General features: G+C 47.0%; 1 protein-coding gene across 1 annotated transcript in view; it reads right to left on the minus strand.

Annotated features, from left to right (window-relative positions):
* The window catches only part of chl1b (cell adhesion molecule L1-like b), an 85,803-nt gene that overhangs the window by 17,334 nt on the left and 56,068 nt on the right, over positions 1-12,401 (minus strand). Inside the window, exons 10-22 of the mRNA XM_079242626.1 lie at positions 11,977-12,108; positions 9,995-10,135; positions 9,049-9,160; positions 8,628-8,794; positions 8,385-8,550; positions 8,184-8,308; positions 7,913-8,014; positions 7,507-7,704; positions 7,248-7,318; positions 6,409-6,631; positions 5,267-5,382; positions 4,850-5,054; positions 4,618-4,740 (exon numbers count right to left, since the gene is read on the minus strand). Of these exons, the coding sequence (XP_079098752.1) occupies positions 4,618-4,740; positions 4,850-5,054; positions 5,267-5,382; positions 6,409-6,631; positions 7,248-7,318; positions 7,507-7,704; positions 7,913-8,014; positions 8,184-8,308; positions 8,385-8,550; positions 8,628-8,794; positions 9,049-9,160; positions 9,995-10,135; positions 11,977-12,108 (1,881 nt within the window). The remainder of the gene's footprint in view (positions 1-4,617; positions 4,741-4,849; positions 5,055-5,266; positions 5,383-6,408; positions 6,632-7,247; positions 7,319-7,506; positions 7,705-7,912; positions 8,015-8,183; positions 8,309-8,384; positions 8,551-8,627; positions 8,795-9,048; positions 9,161-9,994; positions 10,136-11,976; positions 12,109-12,401) is intronic.

The raw sequence follows: 12,401 nt of genomic DNA on the forward strand, positions 1-12,401 counted from the left end.
TATATCCATGCAAAACCCAAAACGTTCCCATTTCTCATTCTAAAAACAAAGTTTTTACACAAACAGCCGGGTTAAAATCTGGAGATGGAAAACGCTGATAGGACAGGAAACGTTGGCCTGGAGCTACTAAAGGTTTGTGTGTATTAAAACGTGCAAACTCACCGCAAACTGATTTACTATCAGCGCACACTGATGGTGGCATCGCTCAAAGCTTCAAAGTAGCACGTCTGCATCCACTATTTATAATAATGTAACTATATTACTTTCACAGCTGTAATGTGAACTATCAAACCTGAGAGCAATGACGGTAACAGTCTCTCTCTCTGTGTGTGTGTGTGTGTGTGTGAGTGTGTGTGTGTGTGTGTGTGTGATTGCACACGATTATTGTTACAAGAAGAAGACACGGAAACAAAGCAAGGAGATGCAGTAAGTGCCTTTTTCACACTCATGGAAGTATTTTTGGAGGAACTCAGGATGGATTTGGAGTCATACATGCAGATGACAGATATTACGTGTCACAGCTGGGATCTTCCAGATGTGCCGTCCCTGTCCTAATCCCCATGAGTCGCCGGAAGGTCACAGTTATCAGGTTTCAGGTTATCATTAACTGCAACTATATTTTTTTTCCTCTATCTGGATTTCTTAGAGCAACAGGAGCAAATGATTGCAACCATCTGCAGAACATCTCGGGTCAGTGCATGGTGCTTTTATTTTGAAAAATAGTCCTGTTCTCCTGTTCTCCGAGCTGCGAGCTAGTGGGTTTTCAGACGGCGGGCTTGTAGGTGGGTCAGGTTATGAAAGCCTGAGTGAAAATAAATGAGGCTTTATTAGAAACAAGAGACTGTGTCATCTTCATTCGTGTTTTCTGTCCTGTTTTAATGCGACAGTACACACACACACACACTGCACCCCCACCTGCTATATTATATGTTGATTGTTGTTTTTTTCTCCTTCTTAAGTCTTCATACATCTTTTTACTTCATCATCTGTTCACATCATTTCACTAATTTTACATAAATCTGCTCTCATAGTGTTTATTGTTTGTCAGGCAGATTTCTTTGCTGTAAACAACAAAACCTAATTTAAATAAAATCACATTTTTATTAATAAAAGTTATTTGCATGAAACTAAGAGATTACTTGCATCCTATCCATAAATCAGGCGTCTTACTTTGAAGCTTTGGAGTGATGGGATCTCATTTCCCGTACATTAATCAGCCCAGTAGGAAGGGAGGCAACAAAAGCAAACCCAGCAGGTGCTGAGGTGACCTTTGCTGTGAGAGGTGCTACTTCTCTCTGGCTGGAGGTGACAGATTGTATTGGCGTGCTTCTCCTTCAGCGTGGATGCCGCCTCTTGTTAGTAGAAATAATGTTTTCAGGTTACTTTGGTTTTTAGATAAAAAAAAAAAGACTGCATTTTAAAAGTAATTTATGCAAATCAGACAATAACTATTTCCACCCTGCTGACAATATTTTCCTCCTCTTCTCCAAAAAGCCTTTGGCCTGACAGCTTGTGCTCATGATCTTATGGAGTGAACTGGCTGAAGGCTGCAGACTTTGGCTCCTCTGCTCACTACAAATAACAGCGTTTCCAAGTCTTCTTCATCCTAGAGGGCCAAATATGGCAGCATCACGAGGCGTGAAGCATGCCGAGACTCTGAGCAGAAGCTGACAGTGGAAACAGACTGAACCGAAGCCAAGGTCATTTTCAGCCCCCACAATGGATAAATATCACAATTTAGTGCAGCGAAAACTACGCTAGAGCCATCGGAAATCATTCACAATGTGCTGAGATCAATCGGCATTATTTTAAAATAGATGCAGCTACGCAGGATGATGCAACATGAAGGATTTGTGCTTTTTATTTTAATGGAGAATTTAGTGAAATAAAAGGTAAAAGCTCAGTCGGATCGTATTAAGACCATCTGCTACAACGTTCTTCTGCACAGCTGGTAAAATGGATGTAAAGACGGGAATGTTATGGCCCCAGGCCTCTGCCTCTTATGTTATTGAAGAACCCAGGACTCCCCCAGACTTCTACAAACTGTGCCATTACACTTCGGCGACTGGCTGAGTCCATAGGACACACCCAGCTGTGCCGTCACCTGCCTGCGGTTGACCCAATCCTCGGCTGGCTACCTGGAGCTTCACCATTTAAGCGAGCTCCTAATGAACGTTCAGGGCAGGTGTGGTGGTGTAGACCAGCTTGTCCTTTAGGGTTCTTATGAATGGTCAGAGTCCTGTTGTGGCTGCCTTTATCGGTCCTTGTCGTTGGCCTTTGTTGTATTTTTGGTGACTGTAAGTTTTTGTGGTGTGAACCAACTGGGGTTGGTTTTATTGATATTGTGTTGGTTGCCTATTAAATCTTTATTTTTTTATACACTCATTTAAAGTCCTGTTTCTCAACTGTGGCAAATTTTCTTACTATGGAGCCCTACCAAGTGTTAATTTTCTCAGAGTCTCTTCTCTGAACTCACTGGGTCCATTAAAGTCATCCAGTATCGACTCTTATGTGTTGCGCCGTCACCTTTTCCTTTCTTCCTCTGATCATGTCCTGCTGGGTGTCATCATGTGTGTTTTGTATTTTTAGTTTTGGTTTCTTGTTTTGTATCTTTAGTTCTGGTCCTCCCTGTTTAGTTCTCCTTGTTTCTTGTCTAGCCTTTGTCCCTGTTCATTATATTCCCCTGTGTCTCATTTTGTTCCAGTGAATTTATACCCTTTGGTTTTTGCTCCCAGTGTTGCTCCATTGCTTGTGTTTGTGTTAGCTTCCTGTGTTCCCGTGTCAAATTTATGGAAATAAACATCTAGATTCAGCCTTCCTGCCTCCAGTCCTGCATTTGGGTCCTCGCCTACATCCCAATCGGGACATATTGAGCAAGCTACTCAGGACCCAGCAGGCCAGAAAGAAGGGACCCTCCAGGCGTGTTAAGCTGAAACCACCAGAGAGCATCCAGTGAACTGGTGGAAATCTTGCTTGGGCCTGGACCAGTTCCTGAGCTGGTGGAGAGGGTGATCCAGTCACGGTTCTGGGGAACCCGAATGACTATCCTGCTCCATGGTCCAAGTATTCGGTGTCGCCACTAGCTCCACAGCCCACGTCTCCGGAGTCGCTGCCCAGCCCTGATCCACGCCACCATCTCATCTGGTTGACAAGATTTTATGAGATTTGCGGTTTATGCGAGGTAGCCACGTAGCGGTTTTTTTGGGGGGGGGGGGGGTTCTACTTGCTGCGGAGAATTTGCTCTGACTTTTCAAAGCTGCTTTTCTGACTCATTTTCGTTTGTAAAACTCTGAAATTTGCTGTTTGTTCCTTACAGCACCATCTTTACTGGAAATGAACTGGTCACGTTCCCCTAAGTCATGTCCGGGGAAACGTAAACGCCAAAACGTGTTTCCATTACACTTTTTTATACATTTTTACATCGAAACGTTTGGAAAACCGCCTGATGATAACATAAAACCTTATTCATGATATTTCAGTCTTTTTTTAAAATGTGTTTCCAGTAGTGTTTTTTTGTTTGTTGCGATATTTGGTTTTTGTGCAATTCTAGGTGTAATGGAAATACACCTTTTGTCTCCTTCCTCTTCTCTCTACACTCTATCTTCCCCTTTTCAGGTGCAGCATTAAATTTAACTTTACAATTCCTAAAGATCCTAAAGATAAATAATCAGGTTTGAAGTATCGAGCTGCAGTAAACCTGCGGTTAACCTCCGACTGGCGAAGCCAGACCGTCTTCTGCTCCCAGAGTTCTGGATAAAACAAGTTAAACAAAAAGCACATTGAATTTTAAACTGTTGAAGTCATTTTGTTTTGTTAGTCATCACCACAGTAAAGTCCACAGCTGCCGTTTTGTGTCCTGACATCGAGTGTACTTAGAAAGCTGTTCTGCTTTGGCACACACACACACACACACACACACACATGTTCTTACGAAGCAGGTGAACAGCCTAAACCCGGTGTAAACGCGCCGTGCTCTGTGCGTGTTAAACAACGTGTTACAGCGCGCCTCCTTCACAAAGCTGTGAGATGAGAAGCCATTAAACGCGGCTGTGAAGGTGGGCGTAGCGTCCACACAGCGAACAGCTGGGCGCGTCATCACACACCACTTCTGTCAAGGGGACTTTGGAGAAAAAAAAAACAAAAATAAAGTCACACTTGAAAGAAGCCATAAGCTTAATTACCAAGACGCGCCGGAAACGTCTCCTGAAACACGGCGTGACGATCGGCCCCCGAGCGCACCCGCCGAGTCAAACTCAATTAGCCGGCAAATTCTGCACTTTAGCTGAAGTTAGTCGTTATCTTTGTTGTGACTTTTCCTTTAGGACGGGACAGCATGTGTGAGACGTGCCGACAGTCTCCCCTTCAGGCAGGAGGGGGTCAGTACGAGCGGACCTCTGTAGAGCGTAACGTCTGAACGGCACACGGCGGTGACACGCGTGTTTATTCTGACACGCTTTCTGTCCTTCAGAGCCGCGCCGTAAGTCTCTTTCTCATCACCAGTGGACCAAAGACACAGCTTCCTTTTCCCTGAGAAGCTCTCAGCACATATTTGTTCCTCTTTAGAGGGAAATGGTAGGAAAGTGTTTTGGGAAGGAAGCGAAGCAGCAGGATACGTACTGAGCTGGTACTCCAGCAGGTACCCAGTAAGAATCCCATTGGGCTCCAGCGGTGGCGCCCAGGCCAGAGACACAGAATCCTTCTGTACGTCTGTGACGCTGAAAACTGGATTTTTCTCTGGCACTGTCGGACAAAGACAGAAACACACTCAGTAAGCAGCAACCCAGTTTCCTTTGCTATTATTAGATTTTCCCTTCTGTAGCTGTGAATCGATCCACTGAGCTTTTCCCACCTCCCTCGGGGGTTTTGAAGTTGACGGGATGGCTGCCTGGGCCGTTGCCGCGCCCGTTGAAGGTCATGACGATGAGGCTGTACTCTGAGAAGGGCGTCAGTCCTGCAACCGTGCCGCCGTTGCGATCCCCGGGGATCGTCAGCATGTGTTTGTCTCCGGGACGTTTCTGCGAATCCACCAGGCTGCGCAGACGCCACCAGTTTATCTAAATTAGCAAGCACACACATGGACAGCAACCTTGACATCATACATATGTAAATAGGGGGAGACTGTGGATGAGTGTTTTTTCAGTGGGAAAACAATGAGTGGACTGGTGGAGAAGACACAGAGGGGCGAGAGACGCCAACGTTCAGAGCAAGGTCAGGCCATTCCTTTTAAACTGTGTCTGAAAGCAAAGCTGTGTTTTTGAGGTATTACCCTGTAGCCTCCCAGATGTCCATGCAACTTGTCTTTGTGTACTCGTGTCCATTTAACCTTGATCACCGAGCTGTTCATCACCTCCACAGCTACATCTTCAGGTGCAGCAGAGGGAACTGAAAGGCAAACAGGGAAGACAGAGTGAGACGCCACGGCGCCATTTGCTCTGAAAACTACTTCACTCACGTCCATCAAACCAGGGAAAACTACGACTTACTACATCTAGTTAGTCATCACATCACTAAACCTTCTTACAGATGTTCTGATTTACAGGAACATCTGAGCGGAGAGAACTTTACGTAGCACCAACGGGAACACGGAAGGGTCAAAACTCTTCAGCTAAAAACGTTTCAGCACATCTGAGGAGAAACACAACATTCAGGTGGCGTCATGACCTGAGGAAACGTCCTGGGGACAAGTCCAGAAGAAAGCTGAACAAAGGAATAACAGTAAGCGTCTGAGAAACAAAACTTCTGTTTTTATGATGTTTTTCACGTCTTCGTTTCCGGTTTGGGTTCATAGAAAAGGTTAGCATAGAAGTTACGGACAGATCCCCATGAAACTTTCAGGAGTTGTTGGAAATGTGAAAAGGAAGAACAAATTAGTTTTTAGTGGTGATCCGGATCACCGTTTGGATCCAGGAACTTGTGAAAGGATTCTTTAACATTGTGCTTGGCGGAGGATCGCGCTCTCTGAGAGCGTTTCCAGTTGGTTTATGAAGTCATGACGTTTCTTCTTGTGTCCTGTTGACTGAACACCGCACGCCGTGCTGAAACATGCCGGGTTTTCAGCTCCTAGCACTGTTCACATCACCAGATCTTTGGTGAGTTTTACTGTCAGAAGCTTGTCTGACAGGCTACCGGGAACATGTATAGATAATAACACTGCTCATCGCTGGAGCTAAGCAGCTTTACAGGGAAATAACTCATCGGTCAGCAGTCATCGTTCCTCTGAACACGCTCAGCTACAAGGACTGGACATGAGTCAAAAACCTGCAGAAGTTGTGCTCAACCACCTGGAGGGTTTCCACAAAGCAGAACCTTTTCACCGGACTGGAGCTTTTCCTTCAACCCTTCTAATGCAGCCGTACACACTTTCACAGCTTTATTAGAACCATGCTATTAATGCATACGGATACTCACAGTCCTCTCCTGAGTAGCCAGTCAGGATCCGGGGCTCGGGGCCCCAGCCCTGAGTGTTCCTAGCCTGGATCCTGATTTCATACGGCACAAACGTAGGAGTGTTCTTCACCACAAATGAGTGTCTCTTCACAGTGTGCTCCTCCCAGTCCCCGTCCACGTCCTGCCGTCTGTAGCTCACCTTGTACTCCAGTCCGGGACCGTTCTGCTCGATGGGCTGCAGAGGCTGAGGACAGGACAAGTTTCACTGAGACCGGAGCTTTGCATCAGATGCTTGTTGTGTCGCCACCGCTGTGAGATGACAAGCAACGCCCAACGAGCTGCGCTGGAGCAGACACTGCTTCATCCTGCGTTCTGATAGAACAAGGGAACTACTGAGCTGGTCCAGCAGCGACAAGGCTCTGGTGTCACTGAGACGCCGCAGATAAAAAGATTCATCTCATGTCAGAACTCCAGCAAAGGGATGAGATGCTATTATCATTAACAGCAGGAGAACTCCTGACTCCTGCAGCCGCGTCGCAACGACAGGAAAACCAGATAAAAGTCATTCATATTTCAACAATAAAGCAAAAGTATGACTGTGAAGGTGAAAAGAGAGACTTTCTCTCTCTAATCAAAGAGCTGCTTTCAGAGGAAACCCAGAAACAAGCCCCGAAGATCCAAGCTGATGGATGAAATATCAAACGTGGAAACTTTCTATTGCCTCCATTATCGCTCATTGCAAATGAATCATTGATTTAAAAAAACTTCATCTGGGATTTTTTCAGAGGAAATTCTATAGTTGGCAAAGCTGAAGTGAAAGTGTGTAATTCTCTCATAAAGGAGCAAAGTGTGGCTCTTACCTCCCAGTTGATATTCATTTCATGTGGCAAATGACCTTCGATTTTGATATTTTCAGGGTTCTTGTCTGGAGCTGCACAAAAGAGGGAATATAGATTTAGTCAGCATTGTGAGAGGGAGAAATCCTCCGCGTCACGCCGGAGAGGAGACTTTCAACAAGACTGGCTTCCATTATGTGGCAGGTGTGTGTGTGTGTGTGTTTTAAAGTTCACAGCGCAGCGCTGTTGGCTGCTTCAGCAGGAGGGACAATGAGACGCGGACCTCTTGGGGGGGTCATGTAGCTCTCTGTGGCCCGGCTGGGAGGGCCCGCTCCGACGGCGTTGGCGGCGTGCACCCGGAAGCGGTAGCTGATGTGGCCGTGGAGTTTGAGCTGGGCCGAGTTCTGGTTCCCGGAGACTCGGAGCAGCTCCTTCCAGTTGCCCGGCTCCCACTTGCTTTCCTCGTACTCGATGATGAACTCTGTTACAGACAACCAGAGCTGCAGCTTATCGAAGACACGCTGCTGCTGCTGCCTCCTACGTTCTGTCATCTTTATTCATCAATAATCAGTTTGAATTGTACAAGACAATATCACACAAGTTCTTATACTCGCAGCGGGAAGCCAGATAACATCTGCATCCCCGTCAGAGAGGAGGCAGTGAGGACACCTGCACACATGGAGGTTTACCCGTGATGGAGCTGCTGTGATCGTCACCGGGGATCCACGCCAGTTTCACACTTCTGCTCCCGTGTTCGGACAGGACCAAGCTGTGGGGCGGATCAGGAACATCTGCAAATCACAGACACGTCAACATCTGCAGCAAGAGAGAGCCAAGGGACGAAACGTCCAATCAGATCAGCCGGAGCCAAGCTGGCTCGTCGCACACACACACACACACACACACACACACACACTGATGGGTTTTCTGACATTTTCATCACTTTGTGAATCCGCTGACCTAAGACCACCAGCGAGGCCCAGGCCGAGTCTCGGTCCACCGGCGTCTTCGCCACACACGTGTACACCCCCCCGTCTCCGTGGCTGACGTTGGAGATGTGAAGAATGCCGTCTCCTGCTACGTATCTGGGAGTGGAAAGATGGAGGCAGAATGTTGAGCAGTTAAAGTCAGAAGACCAGATGAGGAGGGAGCAGAACCTGCCTGGAAAGGTCCGTGTTGTTGGGGGTCATCAGCTCGCCGTCTTTCTCCCACAGCAGCTGGAAGTCGCCGCTGAAGGACTTGTCGTACTCTGCTACGCAGGAGAGCTGGGCTGTGGAGCCTATCAGGATCTGCTGGTCCTCTGGGGCCACCACGATTCTGGTGGGATCTTTCAGGAGAAGGACGAGTCAGATCTACAGACTGGTCTGAACTGCTGCAGCCTGTTTATACGGGAGAATCCTTTACCTTTTACATAAAGCATGGCGTCAACAGCAGACGAGCCCTCCACATTTTTAGCTACACATGTATACTGTCCCGTGTCGCCTCTCTGCACTCTGTAGATCTCTAGTGAACCGTTGTCGTGGACATTAAACCTGATGTCTGTGATGGATTTGGAGTCGTCGTCTTTGCTCCTGGAAAATGTTCCGAACAAACAAGCATGAAGGTCTGAAGTCACAGAGAAACATGAACCATGAGAGATGACACGGTGGCAGCAACCAAGAGGCAAGAAGCAGCTGAGAAGACGATCCCAGTTCAGTGCTGGGACTCTCCGTCCTGTTTGTGGGTAAAAGGGAGGCGTCTGGACAGAACTGGGGAAATGCAGCAACCAGGTGAGATCTACTGCTGTCTGCTGGTGTGTGGAGTCAGCAGGGAAGCACGGACTTACCAGGTGATTCGTGAAGGAGGAGAGCTGAAGACCTTGCAGTGCATCATCACTTCCTGGCCCTCCACTGCAGAATACTCCTCCCCATCACTGGTCAGAATCATAGGCTGCAGGTCTGCAAAGAATCCACTCATCAGCTGTTTGAAAATCACAACGTGGATATTTAGCAGCTCTCTCCAAGCAAAAGCAACGTTTTTCCGCCTGATAAAACAGAACAGAAGTGTGTGTTTATAGCAGGTGAATCCGGTGACAGCATTGTTGCCTCACCTGTGGATTAACTGAAGGTTCCTTTGTGTGACGGGAAAAAACAACTCGGCTGTCAGGCTGTCAGAAATGTGCAAATGAAATCAAAGCAGGAAACAATGGAATAATGAGTTTGCCCCTTATCAGCTGTAGCCAAAGCCTTGCAGTAAAACGCTCTGTCTCTAATTGTTTGTAGAGGCGGCTTCTGGGACTCAGCATTCACAGACTGTCCAGCTTTATTAACTCCTGTGTCACCGGGTGCAAGCTCCCCGCGTCGGCGCCGAGCAGAAGGAACCTTCTCTATTTGCTGTTTAATCTGCCACGGCGAGGCAGCAATGTTTGTCCAACGCACTGAAATTTGGATGCGATGTCTGCCGAACTTGTTGGCATGACACTAGCAGAGAGCAGAGCTTGTTGCTCAACGCGGATAATCGCTAGCTTGAATGAAATCACGCAGCTTGTCGACAGCGGTGTCCCGGGCTCCTCGCCTGGTTTATGGACGGATGCCAGCGTCAGCACCAACGCACAAACGTGACACATCAGTCAGCAGTCTCTAAATGACTCCCCGCAAACTCTGACACATTCTCACAAACACTGGGAAACAAAGGCTTCACACGGATCACATGTTCATGGACGTGAGAAGAACACGAGCTGAAACAGAAGGCATGGAAACAGCCGCGAAAAGCCCCAAAACCGCCAAACTTACTCATAATCATGATGTTTGCATTGGCCAGGAGCGTTCCGTGTTTGTTGGAGGCTTCGCACTGATAGACGGCGCTGTCCACAGCTTTGGTGTTATGCAGCATGATGGTATCACCGAACACCTTCCTGTTGGCTGCTGGAGACTCTGTAAGGACCCAAACACACACATTTAAACAGACTAGCTGAAACACATGTTTCCTCCATAAAGAGCAGGCATGGAAAGTGTGTCCAAACTTTTGACTGGTAGTGTAACCTCCTCTGCGGACACCTAAACCTTTCTGAGCACAGTGTAGCATCTTCTGATGGAAACTTCCAGCAGGATGATGCACCATGTCACAAAGCTCACATCATCTCCACCATGACGATGAGTTCACTGTCCTCCAACGGCTCCACAGTCACCAGATCTACATCCAGCAGAGCAGCTGTGGGATGTGGTGGGACGGGGGATTCTCATCAGGCATGTGCAGCAACTGTATGATGCTTTATGTCAACATGGAATATATCTCTTGTTGAATCTAAAACACCAGAATCAAGGCAGTTCTGAAGGAAGTACTGGGTCCGACCGGGTAGTAGGGAGTTGAAGCTGACAAACCGGTCGGTGGAGTGCGAGTCCTGGACTTGGGTCAGCCTCATCTCTGGAGTTGAACTTGTTAACTTTGTAAAAAGGCGTAAGCGGACCTTTCACATGAACTGGTCACATTTAAATAAAGAGATTCCTACAACGATGCATTCAAGCGTCTGTAGATCCTCATCTGCTCGTTGACCAAACAACAAAAACCACTTTGTGTGCTGGTTTCAGTCACAAACAGTAAGATAAGAATCTTTATTCTGGTATTTCATTGTTTCTGCTGATGTTAAAATGCTGTAAACACACTGAAGAAGTGAACTTTACAGCTGCAAGTTATTGTTGACTTAATGTGAAAAGCACATTTAATTCCTTCCACATCCACCCAGTCTGGATCAGAGGCAACATTAACATCATCCCTCCAAGCTGAAGGATGATTACAAATTAATGAATCCAGCCAAAGTTCTCCTGATCAAACCTTCATGCTTTTATGTCCCACAATACAACTTCCCGATAAAACTCCTGCGTTACCTTCGGCAGGACAAGAAAAGAGAGAAAAACTCCTCGGAGCTATCAGCTCTGTCAGCTTTTGCTCGACATCCTTCCACAGCCAATCAGAGCTTTTCATGGATGATGCAGGAACACCTGATGACTGAGGCTGCTTCACTAACGTACGGCAGGTTTAATTCTCCTTTCACAACGTTTCACCCAGCAAGATTTCCAAGAGACTTTACTGGCCTCTAGTGTGAGGATCCATAAGAACAGCCCTCCACCTGAGGAGGAGCGCGTCCTCCAACGAGCTAAACACGCCTGAGATGTGATTCACTGGCTTTTTAACTGAATAGACAGAAGATTTACCCTGTAGGGTAAATAAAGGAAAAAGTAGCAGCTGTGAGGAAATGCTGCTTTCTTTCTAATCATTACTGTAAGTGGCACCTCAAGTGAGACTGCTCTTCTTACTGGAGAGTGTTTACATTATATTGTTTGACCTTCATCTTCCTCTCAGGGCTTTAATTTTACACTTCATGATATTCAGTCCACATGTTTCAGACAATATTTTAAAATTCCACACAAAAACAATTCACAGGGAAAAGGCTCGCTTTCAATGAAACAAAAATGATCTGGAAGAAAACAAACTAAAATAGCAAAATAAAAGCCATGATAATCATCATGATGAGGCGCCCAAAGTGCTTTACACTGAATCCATTATTCATCCACTCCTCTTGGGGATGGTGGGCTACATGTGGAGCCACAGCTGGACTGGGACAGGCCGTAGCGCCAGCCGCCTGTCCGACCACCACCGAAACATTCATTCCCACTCAAACACCAGCGATGCCACACTTCAGGCAGGGAAGACGAAGTTTGCTGCCCAGAGACACAACGGCAGATTGACTGGTTGTTGAGGCTGCAGCTGGACTGACCCTGCAGAGGAACGCCGTTCACCCTCCATGTGATGGTCGGCTCTGGGATCCCCCTGGCTGAACATCTGATGGCCACATCTGAGCCGATCATGCTGAGCTGGCTCTCCGGCTCCGACAGCCACTCCGGAGGCTCTGCGAAGACACAGTCAGCAGGATGTTATCAAACTGGTGAGCGTGAGAGTGAAGAAGACACTGAGCCTTTGCAGAGGGGAATACAATCAGAGTTATTCGACATGTATTATTCAGCAGAGATGAATGCTCCACTTCCTCTCCATGACATATCTCACCAGAACGAGAGTCGGCACAATACAGGTATTATTCTATAAAATACAGCCGGTGTCATTTTTTATCCCTCTTGCTCTCAGAAGATTCTGTTCAAAGGAATATCTTCACATTCACTTCCAGATGCTAGAATGTAATCTTCA

This window comes from Telmatherina bonti (assembly GCF_933228915.1).
Source record: "Telmatherina bonti genome assembly, chromosome: 6".
Classification (NCBI taxonomy): Eukaryota; Metazoa; Chordata; class Actinopteri; order Atheriniformes; family Telmatherinidae; genus Telmatherina; species Telmatherina bonti.